The sequence below is a fragment of the Podarcis filfolensis genome (genome assembly GCF_964270895.1).
Source record: "Podarcis filfolensis genome assembly, chromosome: 5".
NCBI lineage: Eukaryota > Metazoa > Chordata > Lepidosauria > Squamata > Lacertidae > Podarcis > Podarcis filfolensis.
Genome location: NC_139608.1, coordinates 31,779,420 through 31,805,972, shown reverse-complemented (window position 1 = coordinate 31,805,972; position 26,553 = coordinate 31,779,420). Strand labels below are relative to the sequence as shown.

The 26,553-nt window shown below is 40.3% G+C and overlaps 1 protein-coding gene across 1 annotated transcript in view; it reads left to right on the top strand.

The window, feature by feature from the left end:
- PXYLP1 (2-phosphoxylose phosphatase 1) overlaps positions 1-26,553 on the top strand; it is a 58,861-nt gene that overhangs the window by 15,368 nt on the left and 16,940 nt on the right. Inside the window, exon 2 of the mRNA XM_083613841.1 lies at positions 17,625-17,756. Coding sequence (XP_083469967.1) covers positions 17,678-17,756 — 79 coding nt within the window. The 5' untranslated portion in view covers positions 17,625-17,677. The remainder of the gene's footprint in view (positions 1-17,624; positions 17,757-26,553) is intronic.

The window sequence follows — 26,553 nt, the reverse complement described above, 5'->3', positions numbered from 1 at the left end:
TAGTAATAAATCAGAACAAATAAACAGCAACGCTTTGATTTGAACCACTTACTTCGCCAAACCTTTATTAGGCATTGCAAATATAGGCCATCATAAAACATCAATATATAAAATTTTAAAATATGTACAAATAAACAGCCATGTAAGAACGAGGATTTTCATTGGAGTTTCTTCCCGCTAAATAGTGCCATTCACCACTCTGAGAGACTCAGTTGATAAAAGCTCAGCCACCCTTGCAGTTACTTTGGCATTGAGTTTGCTTTGGCAGATGTTAAAGGAATATAAATTCTGTATTAAGATCAGCAAGTGTTGATCGATTCCTAACTCTACAGGCTTCTTCCACAATATCACACAGTCAACTGAATCAAAGGCACCATGAAAATGTACGAAAGCTGCATATAAATCTTGGATTGGTTTTTAAGTCTATATTTTTCAACCAAATTTGTAAGTATGAGACAATGGTCTAAGCTAGAGCAGCTTTTGGAAAAACCTATTTGTTTTTTCCCTGGTAAGTTTAGATTTTTCACTCAAGTAAGTAGTTTAAGCAAAAGGTGCTTAGCATAGATTTTCCCTCTCACTGACACTAGACTTATCGGTCTGTAGTTCTTTGGTTCATCCGGATCACGTTTTTGGAAGATTGGAATAATTATTGATCTAAGCAATATTTTAGGAATGATTTCATATTTATTGATAAGAGTAAATAGCTGAGCTAGGGGTTCTGCCCACCAATCTGTGAATGTCTTAAATAATTCTGTTGGTAGACCACCTGGCCCTGGCGTCTTGCCCAGTTTGAAACTATTAATTATCTGTCCAATGTCCTCCTCTTTCACCCTTGGCCACTCCTTTAGTTTATCTAGTTTGTTATCGTTGGCCTCCTTTCCATTCAATTTACTATGTAGATTGTTAAATATGGAAATGAAATACTGAGACCATTTAGATTCTGCAATTGATGGGGCAGCTGATTGGTTGCCAGCTTTCAGACCTCCAAATACAGGGATACCTCGGTTCTCGAACACCCCTGTTGTTGTACGTTTCGTTTCTTGAACGCCAAAAACCCAGAAGTAAATGCTTCCGTTTTCGAACATTTTTTGGAACCTGAACATACGACGTGACTCCTGCTGAGTGCAAGAAGCTATTGCAACCAATGGGAAGCTGCATCTCAGTTTCTGAACGTTTTGGAAGCCGAACAGGTTTGCAGAACTGATTCTGTTCGAGAACCAAGGTACCACTGTACTATCGACCAAACTGCTTTGTTATTTTTGTTTTGGATGGAGTCAAGTAATTGGGACCATTTTTGGGTGGCATATTTTTCTTTTTGGCCAGAACAAGGTGATATTTTCTTTTTTCATCAAAGTAGGAAGGTTCTAGTTTGGTATGGTTATCTTTGAAAATTTGGTGCAATTTTCTTTTAAGTTGAAGACATTCATTGTCGAACCAGGGACTAGTTTTTAAGTGTCCTGACTTTTTGTGGAGTATTAAGCTCTTCAAACATTTTGAAGATTTCACTATATTACTTCTAGAATGTCACTATGAGAATTGATGTTCTTCAGATTAAAGAGTACCTGGTTTCTAAAATCAACTAAGTTTTTGCCCCACTGCTACACTCATTTCCTGGGACCATTTTAGTTGGGTCATATGCTCATGTTGACAAAAAAATGTATTATTATGATTAGTTAGAATCATAGAATCATAGAATCATAGAATCATAGAATCATAGAGTTGGAAGAGACCACAAGGGCCATCAAGTCCAACCCCCTGCCAAGCAGGAAACACCATCAGAGCACTCCTGACATATGGCTGTCAAGCCTCTGCTTAAAGACCTCCAAAGAAGGAGACTCCACCACACTCCTTGGCAGCAAATTCCACTGTCGAACAGCTCTTACTGTCAGGAAGTTCTTCCTAATGTTTAGGTGGAATCTTCTTTCTTGTAGTTTGGATCCAATGTTCCGTGTCCGCTTCTCTGGAGCAGCAGAAAACAACCTTTCTCCCTCCTCCATGTGACATCCTTTTATATATTTGAACATGGCTATCATATCACCCCTTAACCCCCTCCTCTCCAGGCTAAACATGCCCAGCTCCCTCAGCCGTTCCTCATAAGGCATCGTTTCCAGGCCTTTGACCATTTTGGTTGCCCTCCTCTGGACACGTTCCAGTTTGTCAGTGTCCTTCTTGAACTGTGGTGCCCAGAACTGGACACAGTACTCCAGGTGAGGTCTGACCAGAGCAGAATACAGTGGCACTATTACTTCCCTTGATCTAGATGCTATACTCCTATTGATGCAGCCCAGAATTGCATTGGCTTTTTTAGCTGCCGCGTCACACTGTTGGCTCCTGTCAAGTTTGTGGTCAACCAAGACTCCTAGATCCTTTTCACATGTACTGCTCTCAAGCCAGGTGTCACCCATCTTGTATTTGTGCCTCTCATTTTTTTTTGCCCAAGTGCAATACTTTACATTTCTCCCTGTTAAAATTCATCTTGTTTGTTTTGGCCCAGTTCTCTAATCTGTCAAGGTCGTTTTGAAGTGTGATCCTGTCCTCTGGGGTGTTAGCCACCCCTCCCAGTTTGGTGTCATCTGCAAATTTGATCAGGATGCCCTTGAGTCCATCATCCAAGTCGTTGATAAAGATGTTGAATAAGACCGGGCCCAAGACAGAACCCTGTGGCACCCCACTAGTCACTCTTCTCCAGGATGAAGAGGAACCATTGATGAGCACCCTTTGGGTTCGGTCAGTCAGCCAGTTACAAATCCACTGAGTGGTAGCATAGTCAAGACCGCATTTTACCAGCTTCTTTACAAGAAAATCATGGGGCACCTTGTCAAATGCCTTGCTGAAATCAAGGTAGGCTACATCCACTGCGTTCCCTTCATCTACCAGGCTTGTAATTCTGTCAAAAAACGAGATCAGGTTCGTCTGACATGACTTATTTTTCAGAAATCCATGCTGACTATTGGTGATCACAGCATTCCTTTCTAGGTGCTCACAGACTGTTTGCTTAATGATCTGCTCCAGAATCTTCCCTGGTATTGATGTCAGACTGACTGGGCAAATTTGATTTATTTCTAAATCAAAGTTTAAATTTCTAGACATCAACAATGGTTGGTGATCGCTTTCGGTACATGCCCCAACTCTAAACTCCACTATAAGATTTACAGTGTCGCAAGGGACCAGCATATAGTCGATGACATTACATCCTCAGGGGAGGGGGAATATGTAAATTCCCCATTTCTATCCCCATCTATTGAACCATTCACAATTTGTAAGCTAAACTTATTACACAGCTCGAGCAAGCATATGCATTCCCTATTTATAACCTTGTCTCTAGAGAGTCTTCCTATTTTCATTGAATGTGCAGTATCATTGGTGGTATTCCAATCTAAAATGCTACTTAATTGTTTGTTGCCAATGCCCACCCTAGCATGAAAACCACCCACTATTATTAATGAGGTGTTTGGGTATCTATCCATCAAATATTCAGTGTCAAAGTTTGTGTCTGTCAGTGGGGGACTTCCCTAAGTCCTGTAGTTTCCACACTATCTGCAGCCTCTTTATTTTGTTGGTCCTTTTTCTGTTCTAGATCTTTTGGAGTCGGGGGGAAATCTTGTAAGTCTACTGGCTGTCTACTGTTTTAAATCAAATTTACAGGGTGGGGGGTTTGTTGCTGATTCCAGTACAAGGTTAGTTATTAGCAGCATTCTTTTCAGTTTGATGGATCATATTTTGGTCTTTGGATATCCCCTGTTTTCTTTCATGGAATGATGTATGCGCAAGCAGTAAGGTCTGATTGAAGCTGAAAGGTTGGAAGGAAAAACAAAATAAGTAGTGTTGCAGGAACCCCCCCCCCAAAAAAAATCATTCAGTTTGTACAAACATGACACTCACACACGACATACGCGATGCTTCTGTTATAAATTCATAGAAAATCACCCATACATCGGATCTGTACCATTCCACTTTTATTTTACACCATGAAGGAAGGACTATCAAAGGGGGGGGGGGTTGACTCAACACAAGGCAGCCAACACGTCCTCAGCGAGCTCTACCCAGTTGGCATGACAACCTTGATGGTCCTAGACAGAAGATCATTACACTCACAAAAGATCTGCATATGGAAGTAGAATCAGTACGAACTGAAACAAAGGACAGTGATCAACCCTTCCCTCTGGGGGCAAGAATCTGCGAACTCCCCTTTTTCCTTTGGAAAGTACTCATGGGGAGGGGGAAAGGAGGAACCAGCCAGGTGACAAGACACTCAGGTTACCACCACAACTCCTCCCTCAGCCCCTCCTTTTTGTGATGTATCAATGATGTAGTCATGATGTAGTTGTGATATAGTCTTAGGGGTGTAGCATGAGGGATTAGTAGCTAATAAAAGTTGGGGTCTCCTTTTGTTCAGGGCTTCCATCTTGTTTCATCTTGAAGTGGGAATCCTGTCGCGACAGTCTTCAATAAAGACCAAGCCTACTGGCTGCTGTTTTGCTCCAGTTATCCTGGTTGGTGTCTTTACTTTTGGTCCAAGGGAGCCCTCGGATTTCTCCATTGACAGTAGAAAAATTGGGTTAGATGTTGTGGCCACGACAACTTGTAGGCTCAGCCCCAAGAATGAGATTGCAAGATGAAGATGCTCCTCTGAGGTGCTACAGATATTGAGTTACGCAATACAGTGGTACCTCGCAAGACGAATGCCTCAGAAGATGAAAAACTCGCAAGACGAAAGAGTTTTTCGTTTTTTGAGTTGCTTTGCAAGACGATTTTCCCTATGGGCTTGCATCACAAGACGAAAACGTCTTGCGAGTTTGTTTCCTTTTTCTTAAAACCGCTTGAAGAGGTGCAGTTGCGACTGACCGTGCTTCGCAAGACGAAAAACATTGCAAGACGAAAAGACTCACGGAACGAATTAATTTCGTCTTGCAAGGCACCACTGTATTTAGAATCTTGGGATAAAGAAACAATGGTTTCTTTCTCCATTTTTTTAAAAAGAAAATGAAGTCTGTTTGTAATCCAGGTGTGACCAATACCTTAAACAAAACACACAGGCAGAGAGCAGAAGTAAACAGAAATGGGGTATTCTGTTATCACAGCAAAGCCAGGAGTTAAACCAGTTAAGTAGTAATTGCTGCTTTATCTCAGATTCCTAGGTGTACAGCCAAATATTGAAGTCCCTCCTTTCACCTTCCATTTTGGAAGCGAGTGTACAAGCTGACCTCATGGATACAATACCCTACTTTTTTCTTTGTTTCCCCTCATCCCAGTATTCCCTGCTTTGTTTATATTTTGCCTGCTGAAGAATTCTGGAGAACATAAAAGCTTACCACGTTTTTGTGTCTTTTTGGTTGATCCTAATAAAGATACTGCTTGACTGTGGACTTTTGGAGTTTTTTCTTATGGACCAGCATAGCTAACTTAGTTTATACTTATACAGTGGTACCTTGGGTTACATACGCTTCAGGTTACATACTCCGCTAACCCAGAAATAGTGCTTCAGGTTAAGAACTTTGCTTCAGGATGAGAACAGAAATCGTGCTCCGGCGGTGCGGCGGCAGCAGGAGGCCCCATTAGCTAAAGTGGTGCTTCAGGTTAAGAACAGTTTCAGGTTAAGTACGGACCTCTGGAACGAATTAAGTACTTAATCTGAGGTACCACTGTACTAGCATAAAAAGTATACACACTTTCTCACACATTAAGACCAAACTCAGAAACGCTGATAGCTGTTTGACTGATATTTCCCTTCCAATTATTCAGTATTTTACTATTCCCATTAAACTGTGGCAAAGCAATTGATTGGTAGCAAAATATCTCATGCGGTAGCTGGAGGAATGGATATAATGGGAATGTCATCCCTTGCTATACAGATTGGTCTAGGAAATGCTTTCAGGAGTTTCCTTGACAACTGATTTCTAGTGCAAGAACAATTTTGTATTATTACCTTGAATAAAAGCTGTAGCTTTTATCAACCTGTGCATGCCTTTTTTTGTAGTTGCTGGTACAGTGTCCAAAGAATAGCACAGTAGAAAGCAAAGACTGAAACTGGTAGCAGGAGGAAATAATGTAATGACAGGACAGATTTCCCAGAAATGCAGATTATGTGATCAAGTCATCTAGGCTTGCCACACATCCCTTCTTCATTGTGCATGGAACATGTATTTTAAAGTGTGTGTGTGTGTGGTTTGTTTTTGTTTTTAAAGCCTGAATAAACTCCTTTACCTCGTCATTTTCTCTGCCTCTATAATTTCCTGTGCTCATAAATAGTACCTTGCTATCTAATTGCATATGTTAAGTTATTCCCAAAGGCCATTAATTAGCTGATGGCCTACGTTGGAGAGTGCCTTTTGGCCCCTTGGCATTTATGCTGTGAAGTGCCACATGACACTATTTAATCCTCAGTGCAGTTGAATATCTGCATGAAACTGTTGGGAGTGTGGAGTACGGTGCCATACATATGCTGACAACACTCAACAATATTTCTCTGGAACATGTAAAATAGCAGAGATTGTGTGGATCCTAGATTGGTTCCTGAAAGCAGTGGTGTGCTGGCTGAGGAAAAATAAACTGACCTTGAATCTTGACAAGACAGAGGTGCTGTGGATGAGAAATTGGCTAATTACCTGCAGTCTGGAGATGCTTCTGGATCTAGCTTTGCCACCGGAGGCTCATATGGCCTTGGTGGCTAGCAGCACCTCTTGTTAGCTTAAGGCGATATTATGGCTATTGCTGTTCTGCACAGAACTTGGAGAGTATCTCTGTCATATCTCCTGGCCGTCAGTGTATCTCTGTGGAACTAACTTGCCCTGAGTGGAGGAGAGAGAAGATAGTTGCCAAACATTCAGCTTGTACTAGTTGCATTAAGTTGCTGAACATTCAGCTTGTACTAGTTCCACATTAGGTGGTCCAACCTTTGCACATCTTGTCACCACAGGGATACTGAAGAACAATCTTGCCTTGAGGAAAGGAGAAACAATACTTGGAGAACTTGACTGAAGAGCAGTCATAATGCAGTGAACACAGAGACCTGAATGCAGGCAACTGAGAGCAAATATCTAAGGGAGGTCTTCAGTCGCATGCCAGTTTGGAGAAAAATGGTTCTTTTTGCTTTGTTCTACTTTTTAATGCTTGAACTCAGGATGAAAGGGAGAAACGTGCTAAGAGGAAGGCACATTTGGCAAACCCTTATCGTGGTCAACTCCTGCCCGGAAACCTATGTCCCCACTGTGGAAGGAAGGACTTGCGGATCCAGAATTGGCCTCCACAGTCACTTACGGACTCACTGTTAAGACCGTGTTCATGGAAGACAATCTTACTCAGCTATGAGTGATCACCAGAGAACTACTATTAACACTCACCTCTTGTGACATAACCAGGGATGAGAGAATTCCCACTATTCTATTCCTTTATTGTAGTTATTATTCTGTATTACGAATCTGACTTGTCGTTTCCTTTCTGTTCTGCTATCCTGTGTTTATTGTATCACACTCGTTATAGATTGCTAGGGGTTTCTGTTTTTGTTTTTTAAAAAATCATTTAAATTGTTTTGAGATGCCTGGTTTGAAAAGAGGCATACAAATACTACAAATAATAAGGTGTTCCTGTTAGTATATAAAGCCCTCAGCAGCTCCAGGCCAGTTTACCTTTCCATATTCATGTCCATTTAACCAATTTGATCTGCAGAACTTACACTTCTGCAAGTGCCAAATAGTGTTCATTCCACATCTGCCAGTAATTAATATTTTAGTCCGGCAAGACATATTCTCTGGAACACCCTGCCTATTACAATCAGGCTGGCATCCTCACTATACTTGTTTAATGTCTGCTAAAACTACCCAGACATAGGGTTTTATTAGGTATACATTGTTTTTAAAATTTTGTTTTTAATTGGTACTTCCCCATAAACATTTTACAATATTTTATGTAAACAACTTGCATTTGGTCCCCTTTAATGGCATGCCTGTTCAAAACAGTGCTCAACATGTTGTGTGTGTGTGTGTGTGTGTGTGTGTGTAAAATTCTGTCTAGGTTGTGCTTTTAAAATGTGTGTGATAAGACAGAAAAAGCAAGAGATTAAGAATAACATGACACTACAAGTTCGTAATATTCTTTGAGCTACCCTGGAGTGGAACTGCAGGGAAGCCAAAGCATGTTAACACTATGAAATAAAGGATCTCAGTCTCTTTGCCTGAGAACGTGCAAGGAATTTAACTCCAGTAGAGAGTTAAAATTTTAACTCCAGTAAAATTTAACTCCAGTAAAATTTTAACTCCAGTAAAATTTAACTCCAGTAGAGAGCCAGTGTGGTGTAGTGGTTAAGAGCGATAGACTCGTAATCTGGGGAACCGGGTTCGCGTCTCTGCTCCTCCACATGCAGCTGCTGGGTGACCTTGGGCTAGTCACACTTCTTTGAAGTCTCTTAGCCTCACTCACCTCACAGAGTGTTTGTTGTGGGGGAGGAAGGGAAAGGAGATTGTTAGCCGCTTTGAGACTCCTTTGGGTAGTGATAAAGCGGGATATCAAATCCAAATCCATATTGAACGCAGCATATAATCCTTCTTAGTTCATAAGAACATGATTACGTAACAACTGTCCTGATGGGTCAGTCCAAAGGTCTGGCTAGTCCACCGTCCTTTTCCCCATAGTGGCTGACTATATGCCTATAAGATTCTCACAAGTTAAACATATACACAGTGACTTTAGTGTGTGATTTTCAGGGCAAAACTGTCCCCAAGTACTTTGCATCAGAATCATAACAAACACTATGTCCTAAGCCATTAGAATATTTTCACCAAGAGCTTTAAGGTGGTACTTAGAAGTTTGTGAAATATTTTTTATTTAATAAAAACGTTTTCCCCATAACAGGAGATAGTGGGAATTTTTAAAAAGTGGTCTTTTACAAAGAGTGCAGAGACAGGATATTTTCCTTAAAATACAGTTCCTTAAAATACAGTTCCTTAAAATAAATGTTTTTTTAATGACGCAGCTGTTATTCTTATCTTTGGGCCTTGTGCAGGTCAAGAACTAGTTGTTATTCAAAGAAGCTCAGCACTTTGCTTTTAAACAGAGGAAAGCAAGGCATAATCTCTGTTCCAAATCTCTCCAACACTTCCCCTGAACACTTTGCTGCTCACTTCCAGCACTGCAATTTGTAACTGAAAAACAAGTGAAACACATGATTAAAGAGTTAATACAAACAAATCAATTGTCTTTTTCTTTCTTATGTTTGCATTCTATCTTTTCCCAATACTTGGGACTCTATGATTTTGCCATAAGTGAAATCTTAATAAATAAATAAAAGTCTTTGCACTAACTCTGTATGACAAGAGTGGTTAACATTTTTTCGCCTGAGAGTCAAATTCACCCTTGGCCAACTTTCTGGGACCACATACCTGTGGTGAGTGTGGCCATCTCACAAGTTTACACTACTGTCCTACCTTTTTTCTTTTAGTAAATTTGTCTTGCCATTAAATCATACAAGTAGCCTGAAAGTTACAGCTGGAAACTAGGAGTGTCTAAAACAGCTAAACCTGTGTTTAAATGCAACCTAGACTCAAGCTGGGAGCATTGCAGTCAAAGAGCAGTGCTACTCTTGGCTCTCTCCTTTTTTTCATAGGGGCAGGATAATTCTTAGATGTACAATGAAACAATAGTATAATGGCCAAGTGACTTATCTAGTGAAGTTGAAGGGGGGGTAGCAGGAGAATTGAAGGCTTTTTAGAATAATAAACAATGAAACTTGGGGCCTTGGATTCAAACCACCCACCTTTTGCATTTGCACAGCATGTATGTCATCAGTTTCTACCCATTCCATTCTTCCTCCTCTGTCATGTATGCACAGTGATTCCCCCCCCCCCCCCGGAGTTCAGAAACAGCTTTTCAGGCAATATGAGAGGCTGCCTCAGGAAGGGTCAGTGATAATTATACTGATGTAGAGGGAATGCTGGTCTTGGAGCTGGTGTGCAAGAACATTGAAGAATCAGAATATCAGATGTGGGGATGTAGGGTAAAAGGCCATGTTGAGCATAATTCCATGATCATAGGCATGACTAACAAGTATATTCGGTGGCTGACAAAGGAAATAGGGAGGGCTTGGAGAGGGGAAGATTAGAAGCTCTGTATTTGCAAGAATCCAATTACTAAATAATCCTTTCAAGCTATTACATAATCCTCACTGCCTTCATTTAAAAAATGGCTGCTAAAGAAAAATTGCAATCTTTATGTTCTTCTACCTCTCTCTCTCTCTATGGATTTGTTTTGGTTTGAATAATTACGAATCCCCCCCCCCTCTTAGTGTAAAATATTGTGTAATAGTGAGAGGCGCATAACTGATGGCATTTATGAGAATTATTTCCCCAACTAAATAGCTACAATTATGTCGTATTCCAATAATCTGTGAAGTTATTTTATGTAAACTTCAGTAGTGATCTATAGATTTGCTTTTTTAATGTTGAAGGTAAAATATTCAGATGTGATTACTGATTAAGACTATTCTCTTGAAGAATATAATAGCTGTTTCGCACATAATGCTAAACCAGATTATTTCTTAGCAAGAATGAGTATGCATACAGCCACTCAGATGGAAAATCTTGGCTGCTTTGTTCTTTTTGCTGCTCCTGGTGCTGCCATGCTACCTAGAACTAATGGCATGGTTTGGTTTAGTGTTAGGTGTATACCTGGGTTTGTGTTTGTCTTGCTCCTAACAAGCCACAAGCTGTAACCAAAGTTTGATGTTTGTTTACTGCATGCAATTTGTTTGGGGAAGAAAAGCATTGAGACTGGTTTAGCAAATGCTGAACCTTAATAAAACTTGGTGTAGGTGTGTAGCAGTGAGAATTGTAGTCCTTAATCAGGTGAAGTTCAATGTGTGGAGATGGGGTTTCGAATTTATTCTTGTAATCCATTACTTGAAACACTTTGCTTAGACGTATGTAAGGCTGGAAGGGGTTGATTCTTAATAAAAAATTCCAGTTGTCTAAAGCAGGGGCAGCCAACTGGCAGCCCACAGTCTACATCTGGCTCCTGTGGCAATTTGTCAGTCCCTGGCAATGCTAGCAAAGTTGAATCAAAGCAGTTAAAAAATTGCCCATAGTTTCAGTCATGAGGATCATAAGAAAGTTTTCAAGATGTAAGAGAAATAAAATCCATAGTTAAATTTTGCATCTTGCTGGTGCATAAATGTGAAGAGTATTTTGGGATCCAGGCTACTAACTGTTGAATGGCTGCAGTGATACGGGGTTAGCCACTCTGGTTTAATCTTTCCAAATTTAATTTCCCCCTCCTTGGCCCCTTCTCTTAGTTCTGTGCTGGAGCAGTCCTTAAAATGTTTTGCCCAAGCTCAAATTAGCTGTCTGTCACACTGACAAGGTGTTGAATTCAAAGGACTTACTACAGCTTGGTTCTTGTAACTGAGCAGAAGCCTTTGGAAGCAGTAGAAATTTACTGCACAGTCTAATAATGAGATTTACTCAGGGTGGGAAGCAACTCATTTGTGCAAAACGTTCTGGATCATTTATATAGGGAGACGAGGGCTACTTTTAGTTGCCATGACAGACTATGAAGTACAGTCCTGCGATTGTCAGAGATTTCATTTACAGAAGTCCATGACTGGGCTAGTGATATCTTGTTGTAACTTACAAAACAAAACCGTAAATAGAGCAAGAAGACCTGGTGGGCATCAATGTATTGTGGGCAGAGCACACAGGGGTGTGTGTGTGGGGGAGTATGCTCTCAGAATAACACAACAGAACTTAGTGGTGAGCCTAGGGTATGCGGTCCTTCCTGCTATCTTTCCATACAATGTTATACACACAAATGTCTGAATAAGGCTACAGATTGCACCCCTTGATGCATTTGGAATGCAAACACTTGGCTCTTCTGAACAATATCTTAATATTTTGCGCTAGAATTTTTCTTCAGGTGTTAGAAATATTTTCTACAGTAATTAGGGAAAATCATAAGAAAACTTGATCCTAATACTCTGTGTGCTTGTTAACTCCAGCTTTGTGTCACAGAGAAACCTAGACTTTCTGGGTTGCACATCAGAATGTTACTTGCACCCCTCAAAAATTGATACTGAGGCTTGGGGGAGCCTTCATAACAGATTTGGGGCTATGACAGCAGAGGAAGGGGAAGTCCCATTGCACAAGTGGAGCTCTGTTCATGAAGCATTGGATGCAATGGACTTTTTTTTTAAAAAAAATAATCAATAACTAAAGACATAAGATTATTGGAAGATTAGTCGAAACATTAAAGATGTGCAGTCGGTTGATTTTTCTTGAGTTCATTAATCAACACTCTTCAGTGACTAGTTCAAAGATGCAAAGTGAATCAAAGTCTCGATAGGATATTAGTTTCTTAATCAGGAATATTGATTTAGAAAAAGATCTGCTAAATCACTTAATTAGTTAATCAAAAATTTCAGAGTGCATGAATTCACTTTGCAGATTGAATAGGAAGGAAAATCAGTGGTAGGTGGTAACTTTGTTAAAGGTTAAAGTTCTGGGTTAGCAGCATTCAGGAAAGGGATCAGCAGATAAGCAGAAGACATGAGAATAGTCAAAGGTAGAGTGAAGATAATGCAGATTAGCCACCCAGTAGAACTTGGAAAGACTAACAATATTATTCATTTTGAGTACAAAGAATAGGAACAATGTTTTCTTGTGGGTGTCAAGCGCAGTGTCTGCTCAGTGTCACTCTCTTTCCATTGCTGAGGCAGACACAGAAGTGTTCACCACAGCAGCGAACAGATCTTTGCAGGAAGGATTTGGAAATTCCTCCTTTTGTTCAGCCACCCAAGGGACTCTTCTTTCCCCCTATCTGCTCCTGCTAGAGCTACAGGACAGACAGAACTTTCAGGCAAAATGGGAAAGGCAAACTGCCAAGCAGAATTGAGCTGGGTTCATGGCGCATACTCATACTTTCACTTGTATTGTTCTGTTTTATGTCTAAGCAAGGAGTTAAGGGTCAGTCACTCTATGTTTATTTTTCATAGCTGTTCATAATAGGTGAACAGAAGCCTAGAGGCCATTAAGAAACAGTCAAATTGTGCTTCAGTCAAAAATTTGCGTGCTATGTACAGGAACTTACTGCTATTTACACCAGTGGAAAAAGGTAACTCGGTAAAAGAAGTGTGATAACATTCCCCCAAAGATATAGTGCATGTCTTTCCTGATTTTTATGTGAAACTTAAAAAAGTGGAGAATAAGATCCTAGGGCCCCCCCCCCCCAAAAAGCTATATTTTAAATTTAACTTCTGGAGTTGCTGATAGTTTGTAAGGCCCAATAACTTTTGAAGAACTCACTCTGTCAAATAATGCTCTAACTAAATCACTGAGAGCCTCTGATGGGATACTTCTTGAGGTTCCTCACACCCCTGAGGTTTGGTTGGCAAAGGAGACTTTTTCCCCCAATGCTGCTGTAACCTTCTTGGGGGCATATCTATGTGAGAAGGAACAACTGCTGTCTCAGTAGATTGGTCTGTTGGAAAGCTGGAGGAAAGCTGTTCTTTTGCCTTTCCTGTAACTTTACTACATTGAGTTACCGTATTTTTCCATGTATAAGATGCCCCCTATTTTTGGGGACTCAGATTTAAGAAAACGGGGGGAGTTGGCCCGTGTATAAGACGCCCCCTCATTTTTGACATTATTTTTAAGGGGGGGGGGACCTAGTCTTATACACGAAAAAATATGGTATATTGTATATCTTGTTCAATGTTTGTATCATTTACTTTCTTCCTTACAGTGGTGAGTTTTTTCATTTACTGTTTCTCTCTCTCTCGCTTTCTCATATTGTGTCAGTTTGCATCGTTTTGATCTCTCACACCAGATAAGTACAGTAATTTCATGGAGGCAGACTTTGAAGAGTGCTATTGATTATTATGGAGACAAGCCATTTTAATCAATTCATTTAAGCTGTCACAGTGATTCAGTGTAATAATGTGTTTACTCTGGGCGAGACAGGAGGCTGCTGCTCTAAAGTAGCAGAACGATGGGCTGCTTCTGACTCCCCCATGGAAGTGACCAAATACGCTTTTGTATGGTGGCTGAAGCAAAAACTGCTAAACCTGCAGCTTGACCAAATTCTCTACACATGTTTACGCTGCACAATCTAGAAGGGCACCATTATGGAGTCCCTTGATGCGATTAAGTCAAATCACATGGTCATACTGCATTGCTGAGAATAATTTTTTTGGTAACCTCTATATACAGTGGTCTATTATATGAGATCCAGGTTGTAAACTCAAGACTGCTTCATGTTTTTATTATATGTGTCCATTAATTTAAACAATCTGGTAGCTTACTGTAGAAAGAACACTGCAGTGAGATACCAATGACTCACAAGTGATGGTGATGTGGTTTCTTTTGCTAGGCGGTTTCTGGCTGACAACAGTATTCATAGAAAGAAAAGGGAGTGCCAGAAAGATTAGAACTCATAGCGGTAGTGTTCATTGTCTCTCAGGGGCTTCACATGCAACATTTCTCCTCCTGCTCCATAAAGGGAACCTGAAGCATCTAGTGTACTTCTTAAAGAGCCCTGTGTGATGCTGTCACTTTGTAGAACAGCTCAGGTTGGGTAGATAAGTCTCCTCAGGTTTATTGATGGAAAAATGCAGCCCATGCATAGTTCTGAGGCAATGGGTTGCTTTTATTTTAAAAAAAAGAAATAGGAAAAGAGAGAGTGTGGCCCAGTTATTATTATTGTTTCTTAAATTTCTATACCGCCTTTCATCCGAAGATCACAGGGTGGTGTACAGTATAAAAACACCAAAATATGTAACATAGTAACAAACAAAACAGTACACCCCAGTTTAAAAGGCCATAGATTGTTTCATTAGCCAAGGCCTGGGAGAAGGAATTTTTTGTGTGTCTGGCACCTAAAAATATGTAACAGAGATGCTAGGCAAACCTCCCCGGGGAGAGCATTGCATAAGTGGGGAGCCTAGCTACAGCCTAGCTCCCCACTCTTCCCTTGTTGTCTAAATGTTTATCTGTAATTTCAGCTTTGTTGATATAGCCTCATGCCATGCATCTTAATATTTTAGCTGTATTTCCTTTCTAGCAGTTAGATACTTCTATAAGGTAAAGGTAAAGGGACCCCTGACCATTAGGTCCAGTCGTGACCGACTCTGGGGTTGCACGCTCATCTCGCTTTATTGGCCGAGGGAGCCGGCGTGCAGCTTCCGGGTCATGTGGCCAGAATGACTAAGCTGCTTCTGGCGAACCAGAGCAGCGCACTGAAATGCCGTTTACCTTCCCTATTTATCTACTTGCACTTTGACATGCTTTCGAACTGCTAGGTTGGCAGGAGCAGGGACCAAGCAACGGGAGCTCACCCCGTTGCGGGGATTCGAACTGCCAACCTTCTGATCAGCAAGTCTTAGGCTCTGTGGCTTAACCCACAGCGCCACTTCTGGTGGCCTTCAAATATGATTAATAATAATAATAATAATTTATATCCTGCCCTCCCCGGCCAAAACCGGGCTCAGAGCAGCTAACATTAAATGTATAACACATTAACATAAAATCAGGCAATCAATACATCCTAAAATCAGATCAGAAAAATCAGAATCAGAAAAAAAATCCAATCAGATGGTAACCCGCAGATTAAGAGATGAGTATTATTATTTATTTTATTTGTGAATGTATTGCTGCATCTATGGTGGTCCTTTAACTTGATTGCATTAGGTTTATTTGTTTTCCTGTATTCTTGTATGAGGTCCCCCCCCTCCCCGTAATACATTATGATAGACTTGAAAGTGACAGTTTTAATATCCTGGCTGTGTGTCATTTTGTTTGGCAATGTAAATAGTTTTTATTGCAGTATTATTCATGAGTTATATCGTATTATTGTAGTACTTGTACCTGATCCCAAGGAAAGCCAATATCAAGTAGCACCTGAAAACAAATTGCATTGGCAGCTTCTGTTGGGCACAGTTGTTCATTGGGAATGATCCCAAATCAATCATGGATGGCATAATTACTTTTATTTATTAGATGTCACGATTTTCTTTTAAAACACCATTTTTGCCTTGCTCTGGTATTTGAAAGCCATTGGCAGTCCAGGCCTACATTGACAAGAGAGAGAGAAATTGACGAGGTGACCTGCCAAAACCAAAACACTCTTGGGCTAATACCCAACTGGACAGATGCTGGGCTGTCGTCATTCTCTTTTTCCTCCTTTCGTCGATCGTTTTTTCTTGAAGAGTTTTCCTTCTTCAAGGGAAGGGAAAGAAAATAGGATTGCCACCTCAGGAGCTAGTTCCACCCCCACCCCCCATTCCAGGGCTGTGTCCGAGAAATTGAAGGGTTTTGAATCTACTGGATCCAGAGCCACACATTACATGTCCTCAGAACATCTCCTTTTTGCCCTCAGCAGTGGTGAGGGAGTATCAGTCACTGTCCTTACATTTTCTGTGATGGCTGGGATGGAAGTTCTCAAGGTGGACCACCTTCTCTGCCTGCAGACAGGGAGATCCAAAACATTTCCTATGATCCCCTCACAGGGATCATAGGATTTAGCCTTTAAACAGTTACTTACGCTACTTAAACCCACTTACTTCAATGGGTCTATTCTGAGTATAATGACTCTGAATAGTTGGATACTGTTATACTAACTGCTTTGTACAAAGCAAGATTTGGAATTATTTGTATGACTTTTGAAATGCTCAGAATATCAGTCCTCAATCGCAGGAATAGTTATGTATTAAAACCTTTATTTCCCAGTAAAGGGCCCCTGGCACTTTACAACAGGTGGAGCACAAGTTTGGAATTTGCTTTCAGGGGAAAATAAACTTAGAATGAAAAAAAGGCTTAAAGGAGGAGGCAACAGGATGACTTTTTTTTGTATGCTGGAAACCATTTATTGAATATTGCAAAGGGAACTCATTGCTTCCTCAAGCAAAGCAAAGCCACTTTATTATTTGAAGGTAGGGATGACAAAGGTGATACTCTCCAGCTCAGGGGTCAGCAACCTTTTTCAGCCATGGGCCAGTCCACCTGCCTTCAGACTATATTTTGGAGGAGGAAAAAGAACGAATTCCCTTGCCCCACAAATAACACAGAGAGACATTTTAAATAAAAGGACACATTCTGTAATGTAAAAACACACTGATTCCCAGACCATCCGCGGGCCAAATTGAGAAGGTGATTGGGCCACATCCGGCCCACGGGCCTTAGGTTGACTACCCCTGCTCCAGCTGTTCCTGGACGGCATCTCTCATAGGCCATGCCGGCTGAGGCCAATGGGAGATGGAGCCCAACAACAACTGGAGGGGGCAGCACATTATTGGCTACCTCTGTTCTAAAGTATCAATTTAAAATTGAATTTGTAAAGATACAATTGCAATTTATTAGTTTAATTCAGTAATCAGTAATAAAGTGATAGTAATGAAGTGATTAATAAAAGTATTAGGTAGTAAAGGATAGCAAGGTAGGCTCTGGTGAATATTGTTTTGATTTTTCCATATAATAAATGTGTATATTTTTGTTTTGTGGAAATAGTTATTTCACTAGTACTTACTAAAAAGAATTTTAAAAAAGAAAGAAATCATGTCCTTTTTTTCTTAATCCTGGAGCTTCAGAGTTTCTCAAAAGGGTGAGGGTTATCTCTAATGCATTTTTTTTTTGTATTTGTGTTGACAGGAAGTTTCTGACTATGGAGGTGAAATCATGAAGAAGTAGCAGAAAGAATAATAATGCTTTTCCGAAATCGTTTTTTGCTCTTGTTGGCCTTGGCAGCCTTGTTAGCCTTTCTGAGCCTTAGCCTACAATTCTGTAAGTATACCTTGGCTCACATTATGTGAGAAGTGTAAAGCCTCACAGCGTTCACCATGGCGTCTATTAAATACTTTCTGTTTGCCCCCAACCTTTCTTTGTAAACCACGTATTTGAATGTAGCTCAAAGGAAGTTGATGCCAAGCTGTATATGTGAATGGGAAATGAATGCCACCACTTTTTCAATTCTAGTTCTACACAGATTCTAACCAAAGTCATGCGGATTGTGATGATTTCCTGGTTTGCATGTAACATCAAATCATTTTAACTTCATTTGCACACAGTGGTGCATACTTCTATAAAGTCCCTGATGTGATCCTTCCCTGCTCTTGTATACCAGAGAAGAAATAAGTCGGTGGCTGTCTTTATGTATTATGCAAACCTGTGCTTGTGGATTGTTTATCTCCAACAAACCATAAGCGATTGCCATGGTTTCTTGGAGAAACAAACCACAAACACTTATTTTCACAGAACACAAAGTTGCTCAGTTGCTTAGAGCATGGTGCTGATAACGTGAAGGTTGCAGGTTCAATCCCTGTATGGGACAGCTGCATATTCCTGCATATTCCTGCATTGCAAGATGATCCTGGGGGTCCCTTCCAACTCTATTATTCTGTTATTCTTTCTGGCATGGCAGGGGCACGGAAAGGGCTCATCAGGAACTTTTGAGATGCATGCACCAGTATGCTACACATTTGTGTTAAGCCACAATTAGTTTTTCAATGCATTTTAATGCTACATGTGAATTGGACTGATTGAAGGAAAAGCCCTCCCCACCACCCTGTCTATGTGCTTTCAGATAATTGCTTGATGATTTAAAAAATATTAAGAACTATGTTTTCTTTAAATAGAAATGCATTAATTGCGACTCTTTCTACAATTTGAGTAATTAAGTAAAGCATAAAATGTCAGGGTGATTCTCAAGCACAAAAGCTTGGTTACAGACTGGGGAAAAAAGAGAATATATATATACTTATTTATATTGGAAGCTAGATGTGGAATCTGCAGTAATATGATCAACGCAAACTCTCTTTCCAGGGTTGTCGTGCTGTAAATACTTATATACTTTCAAACAGTTAGTTGCTTCTGTGCTGGTCTTGGCTGACTAGATACCTGCTTATGTGATTGAGGAAAAACTTATCTCAAGATGATTTTCCATTGATTAATTCAAACTGTGGCGACTGTTGCTAGTTTTTGAGGTCTCTGCTTTTTTAGACTTCTTTAAATAACCGTAGAAGGAAAGGATTATAACCTCTCTTCTTTGTAATATGTGGACCAGCCCTCATGTATTGAGACAGTGTGCCTTTTTGTGATGGACTCTTACTGATTCTAATTTGGCATGTTTTGCTAAACAAATAGATGTTCCTATTGATTGGCTGTGATACATTTATATACAGTGGTACCTCGGGTTACATACGCTTCAGGTTACATACACGTCAGGTTACACACTCCGCTAACCCAGAAATAGTGCTTTAGGTTAAGAACTTTGCTTCAGGATGAGAACAGAAATCGGGCTCTGGCGGCGCGGTGGCAGCAGGAGGCCCCATTAGCTAAAGTGGTGCTTCAGTTTAAGAACAGTTTCAGGTTAAGAACGGACCTCCGGAACGAATTAAGTACTGTAACCTGAAGTGTATGTAACCCGAGGTACCACTGTATAGCGGAGATCTGCACTGGTTGCTGATTTACTACCAAGCTAAATTCAAAGAATTCTTATTATTACTATTATTTACAGTGGTTCCTTGGTTCTTGAACTTAATCCGTTCCGGGAGTCCGTTCAACTCCCGAAACCGTCCGAAAACCAAGACACGGCTTCCGATTGGCTGCAGGAGCTTCCTGCACTCAAGCAGAAGCCACGCCAGATGTTTGGCTTCCGAAAAACACTTACTTCCGGGTTTGCGGCATCCGGGAACCAAGATACCACTGTAAAGCCCGTAACAACTTGGGACCAGTTTGCCTACAAGATCACCTTAACCCTCCCCCTACTCCCTAGGCTTTTTGACTGATTCGACGTTTGCATTGGCAGAATGTCTGTTTCTTTATGTTTAGCATGTGCCTTGATACTGCATGTTGAGTGCCTTCAGCATCACATCTCTGCTGATGGCTTGTTCTGAATTAATTATTCTCTTCTCTATTTGTATTCATATTCCATATTTTTCTTGGGAGTAGAGTTGCTGAAGATCTTCCTTCCTTTAAACTCCATTTTTGGGATCTCTTGGCAGAACTGTTCGGTGGCTCAGTGTACATTATTGGTATGATAAGCTTGTGTTTGTTTTCTCCTATACAAGTTCCATAGTATGGGAAAGCAAGGAGTCTGTAGCAGATTATTAGGATGAGGTTCAGGGGACTTGACACAGGTAACTCAAATGATGTGTTGTTTTCTTGCTTCTTAGCAAGTGCTACAAATTACTATTCCACCCTAACAATTTGTGACCATGTTTGGGTTCTTGCAAAGATTTCCAGTAAGTAGACATGGGGAAGCAATTCAAAATGAATCATTCACAGACCGTACTCAAAGATGACCTCTGAGCTGCAGCTGTCTATGAATTCAGCTTATGAGATAGTCTGCAAGCAAATTGTATTGATTAACATTTTAGCTCAATATTTTCAGCTGAATGCATCTTGGTTGACCATTTATAATTGAAACGTATGTGCTTAGGAGTCATACTTACGATGCACATATTATGTCAGAACTGCTGTAAGGGACTGTGGGGGGGGATGGGATTTATTTATTTAAAACACATTTCTTTTTGGCAGTATGTATCAACAGACAATAGATAAGGGTTTTGTTGATGGCTGAAGATCCTGTTGCTGTATTATTTCTGTGTGTACAGAAATACACATTTCCTCAGCAAATACTTCCTATAGGTTAGGCTGGTATTTGCCAACCTCCAGATGTTATGGACTACAACTCCATATGTCCGAACCAGATCTGCTGCCTAGGACTCATGGGGGTTGTAGTTCAAAACATCTGGACCAGGTTGGAAGTAGGTGAAGGCCATGTTAAGCACTACACTTGTGCCTTCTAACGTTCTCCTGCCATGGTTTGACCTTCATTAATATTAGGATGGGTACTCCATGCCTCAGCTATTATTTATGCATGAAAATATTTATCATGTTGCTATGTCATAAAAATATGCCACAACAGCTTGCAGAAATAAAACAAAGTTAAAAACAGGCATCAGTTAAGCATTGTTCATGGTCATAGTGGCACAGTGGCATTGTTTGTTTTTGTTCTTCGTGGACGCCACAGCATGTTGGCTATCATTCTACCCTGAGGTTATTTTGTTCTTTCATAAACCTTTATCAAATTATTCCATGCTTTCCCTCCAGCCCTTTGGTAAAGCAGTGAACCTATATTAGTATAGCTGCTTTTATTTATTCATTTGGCTCCTTTGCTAATCTGCTTGATGCGAAGGAGGAAAACCTTTGTCGCAGGGTTACATATACAGTTTTTCTTTATTAATGTTTATAAACTTTACCCACTCCTCTATTTCTGCACAAATATCTCATGCTTCCTACTTTCTGTCTTCCTTTTGCTTGTCTTTTTCTCAGTTTCTGTCCTCCTTCCATTATAATATAATAATAATTCATTATTTGTACCCAGCCCACCTGACTGGGTTGCCCCAGCCGCTGTGGGCAGCTTCCAGCATACCGTATTGGCCCAGATATAAGCCGCACCCACAAATAAGCCTCACCTTTAAAATTCAGCAGCTTGGGAGCCGCGGACAGGACAGGCGCCGTTGCCCCATGCTCCTGGGCTGCTCTGTGCGGGGAGTGGGAGCCGCACCGCTTTGCCAGCAGCGTAAGGTCATAAATATATGCCAAACTTTAACTTTTCACAATCGGAATTTGGAAAAAAAATGTGGCTTATAGTCAGGCCAATACGGTATATAAAAACATAGTAAAACATTCTGGTCTGCGTTAGCAAATGTTTTGCTGCAGACCAGAATTAGCAAGATGTCATCTTATAAAGCCGTTTCAGTTGTAAATGGTGACATGTGTACATTAAAAATATAGAAACATAGAAAGTGGGTGTATTTAAAAGCTTTCATTAGCTAGAATGAATAGTTGATTTACTGTATGTATGTGGGAGATGCAAACAGCAGTTGAATTATTGTTTAGTTAAATGGCTTCAGGCTAATAATGTGGAAAGTAGCTAACAAGCCAATGGAATCTTCCTTAGTTTACAATATATTCCTTTGAAGACTCTGAGCTCCCAGGACAGATCCATTATCGTGTTGAAATAGTAGCAAGACAAGGATTTTGGTAGTCTAAATCGCTGCAAGTATATATTTTTTAATTTGGCAGCAGTTTTTAATTGACTGTATTTCACCTGGTTTGAGAATAGGAAAGCTGTAACACCTCATTATGTCACTTAGTTGCTGTCTCCTAGAGAAAACAAGTCAACCCAATAAGTTCTGCCACAGTGTGATGTGGAGCTCATGTGCATTAGATCCTAGACCAAAGAAAGATGTAGTAGTGAACAGAACATCCTACTAAGTGGATAATGTGTGCACTGACCTATTTTGCATGAACACTACAAATCTCTACACATTTGAGTCTTGGTGGGAGTGGGTGATGATATATTTGTGTAGTACGTATTAAGTATGTAAGCATTCGCTATATAGGCAATGGGGAGGTTAGGTGGAAAAGAGATGTGGTTTTGAAGAATATAATGGGGTCCCATTCAAGACTGATATGAGGTGGTAACTGGTAATTCCTTTGCAGTAACTACTCTTAAGTGCATTGCGTGATTATATGCTGTTTGAAATAGGCTTGCTTAAAGCAAAGTCAATTTCCTTTCATAACTTACGTTAATACTGTGCCAGCCTAGCTAACTGTTGCTGGGTGGTGAAATCCCAATAAATAGAACTATCATATAAAGTTCACTGATTGGTTGCTATTACTGTATTTGTTAGACTTGGGCTGTCCAAAGTTTGTCAATAATTCACATTCCCACAGGTAGCATTTAATGCATGGATGAGCCTCCTTAAGTCTAATTTGGAATTCAGGTTTTGCTAGTTTAGTGATAATCTTCACATTTGTTTCTGCTGCACTTTTAGCAAATGCAGGGCATGTTCCTAGCAAGACTGTAAATTCTGCAAAAATGTAAAAATAAAAAAGCAGAATTACTTTTAAGTTACATTGTTTTACTTTATCTATTGGCTTCACATGTCAGTTGCTTTTCAGACTTCTACCAAGGTGTTATAATTATTGAGCTACAGTTATATTTTATGCATGATAATTAGGTGAGATTGTCGATACTTTGCATTAATTTCAAGGAGGAGAAGTGAGTAGGTGTATGACTACTGTCTGAATTACTTTCTGTAAGAGAATGCAAAGAAAAAAATCTGGATGAACTTTTCACATATTTAATTTTCCTCCTGTCATGTGGAATAATCTCTGCAGAAACTAATGAGAGCATGCTTTTAAACTTAATGCTAGTTTAGTGATGCTTGCACAGCAGTCTGGATGTCTACTGTACATACAGTCTGCACAGATGTGCGTCTCTCTGATGGGTACCATCCTCAAGTATATAGGGGCCTCCCCAATGATTGAGTGAATGGGAATATGGGAAATGGGAATATGGCTAGTTTTAGCCTGGGTATCACCACATTTCCTTGTCAGAATCAGCGGCACATTTTAAATTCTTGAGAATTCTTACTTGGTAAGCAGGCTTGAAAGGGAAGGAGAGCTGTTTCAGGGAGCAATCCCACTGAACAGCAACTCTGTTGAAGACAGCACAAAATGGGTTATCTAAACACTCAATGGGTTTTCTTTATAGACTCAAAGAGAATGACTTACAGTAGAAAAACAGAAGGTAATCTTATGGAGCAGTTTCACAAAAAAGCAAATCTACTTCCTAAACTTTAAATATGCTGTTACTTAAATATTTCTACTTCCCTAATGGCTGTTGAAAGAGCAAAACAGCCGTAGAGTACAGAACTTATACCAGATCAGTTGTCTCATTACTGAATGCTTCTTCTCTTGAGATCTAATGGCCTGAGAGCCAGCCACCAAGGAATTAATGGCCAGTGATGGTTGTGCTATGTTTGCCTTCCACTCCTGGAATCTGTTAAGAAGGAAGGAGCTTCGCTCTTAGACAGACTAGGCAGCTCCTATGACCAGTCTTCCAAGTTGATAAATTCACTTCATCACAGTGTCCATTTGTATTGTCTCATTACCTTGAATTCAATGTGTGATAAAAGACCACACAACTAAAAGGTAAATCTGTTCAGGAAGTTGTAAAATCCGTGCATCCTTGCATTCCAGGTGGCATTGTAGGTTCCCAAACATAGTTGGAAGCCTCCATTGGGAACAGTGGAAATTTAAAGATGGGGTCTCAGCTGGTATGTGTGGAAAAGAAAGCAATGGGAAATGTTGGGAAAGATTGGCAAAGATATGACATATGTCTGGTCTTTCTGAGATTTTAAATAACTCATGGGAAGAGTTTGTTATTTAACCAATGCATTTTCTTCTGTACTTGTGTTTGAATTTCCATTGCTGGGTAAGCAAAAGTGATCTGCTGCAATTTCAGTGTAACCATACTTTGAAATTCGCCTTAGCTGGACTAATACTGGGGATAACCAACAAGTGAGGCTGTTGAATTGTTTTGCATTACTGCCATTTGTGTTGGAGCTTTCCAGGCACCCCAGTTCCCAGTAAATTGATCTTGTTTGGAGTTGTATGGCATGGCAGTACGACCATTCACCCCTAAGGATAATTTTTCTGCATTTTCTTTTCTTTCTAAAAATGTAACTAAAAATCTGTTTTCTGTTACTGTATTTTAGATACACAGGAAATAATTTCAGAAGTCATAATTTATGGATGTTTACTGCGGTGTGTTTGTCTGTCTTGTGTTCTCCAAATGTGTAATGAGTTTCTTAGCAAAGTATTGCACGTTGAAAAGCAATCATACTGTTCTGTCTTATCACTGTGTAATCTGCCTCGTTGGTACATGTGGATATTGCTAATGTCTTTCAGAAGGAGGATTAAAATGATGGAATCTTGCTATGGCTGGTGATAAATTTTATCTTTAGACCCCTGGGCAAATGTTTATAGAGGTAATTAAAAGAAAATGGTTGGAAAGTGGCTCAGTACTTCCTGTGTTGTGCCTTGAGCATAAGACATGTTTGCGGGATGAAGATTGCTGTTTATATCCATGAACACATATTAGCATGTGAGATAAGAATATGATTTCTATTTCAGTTTCAGGGCGGGTGAGATGCATTGTAAAATGCTGATGTATGTTCAGTTATAACTGGCTAAAAATCATCAATATTGTCTGGTCTCTCTTTTCTTAACCTGTAGGAGGCATGTGAAAATGCATAGGGTATGTTAAGATGTAAGTAACAGTTATCATGTTTTTTAAAAAACCAAAAATATTAGGTGTGTGAGGTAGTTTTTATTGGGACCACAGTACGCAAGGAAGGTTCATTCCAATCTATGATTGAAATGAAAATCAGGAGCATTTTCCTGCTGTGCACCTTAGAGGGGGTGGAGACTCCCGTTGACACCAATGAATTGTGGTGCAGGAGCTGTTTCTATGAGGCTGGCTATTCCACAAGGAACTCTGTAGTGCAGCCAAGTCCATCAGGCTTGAAGTCAGTGCCTCAGGTAGTGACTGCAAGCCTCTGTTGCCAGGGAACAATAGGGAGAACATTTTAATAGTTCCTCCTTTTTTATACTGCTTAATATATTCAAAATATCTCTAAGTGGTGTACAGAGAACTGAAGAAGCAACAAACAACTTAAAGCATTACACAAATACACAGTTACATATAAAGATGTTACACTAAGACAAAGTTACAAATATATATAAATCAATATAGGCTCATTTTCCTTCTGACACACGCTCCTTCTCAGCCTCCGGGTTCTCTCTCAGAATCCAGCAAAAACAGTGGGAAGAGTTCCTAGAAACAGCAGGCATCTCCCTGGTTTCTCACTCTACGCTTGCTTTTTATGGGCAGGCCCAAGGTGAATGGTACTTCCTCAGGCTGCCCAAAGCTGTGTCCCATTCAGCTGCACTTTTTACACTTGGTTTCAGGTGCAGCAAGTTTCCTGAGTTTTCCAGGGAGTTCAAAGGATGGGAAGAGGAGCCCTCATCAACTCAAAGCTTTTTCTTCCCCTTTTGTCTTCCTCGCCTACTCCAGTTGCCTGACCCACACCTGGCGTCATATATGACACCAGGTGTGGGTCAGGTGGGTGTGGTTTTGGACGAACTGCCTCACAGTGCCAATTGGGACCTGTGTCAGGACTAATTCAGCTCACAGACAAGAGATAACACCCCCATGTTTTAAAGGGATCTCTGCAAGCAATGCTCAGGCCTTGCCTGAGGTCTTGGAGAGCTTCTGCCAGCCAAAATAAATCATGCAGAATTTGAATGATTTCAACTAAAACACACACAACTTTTTCGAAAATTGCCCTTTACTGAGGATACAGTCGTACCTTGGTTCTCGAACTTAATCCGTTCCGGGAGTCTGTTCGACTCCCAAAACCGTTTGAAAACCAAGGCGCGGCTTCCAATTGGCTGCAGGAGCTTCCTGCACTCAAGCAGAAGCTGTGTCGGACGTTCGGCTTCCAAAAAATGTTCAAAAACTGAAACACTCACTTCTAGTTTTGTGGCGTCCGGGAGCCAATTTGTTCAACAACAAAGCCATTTGGGAACCAAGGTACCACTGTACTTTAGTATTAGCACTGTGTTAATATTAGTTTGTCAGCAACATAAGTATGTGTCACTTAATGCCTGGTTTGCAAGTTTGCTCTCAAACTTAGGAAGCTGTTGATGGTTTCCTTTT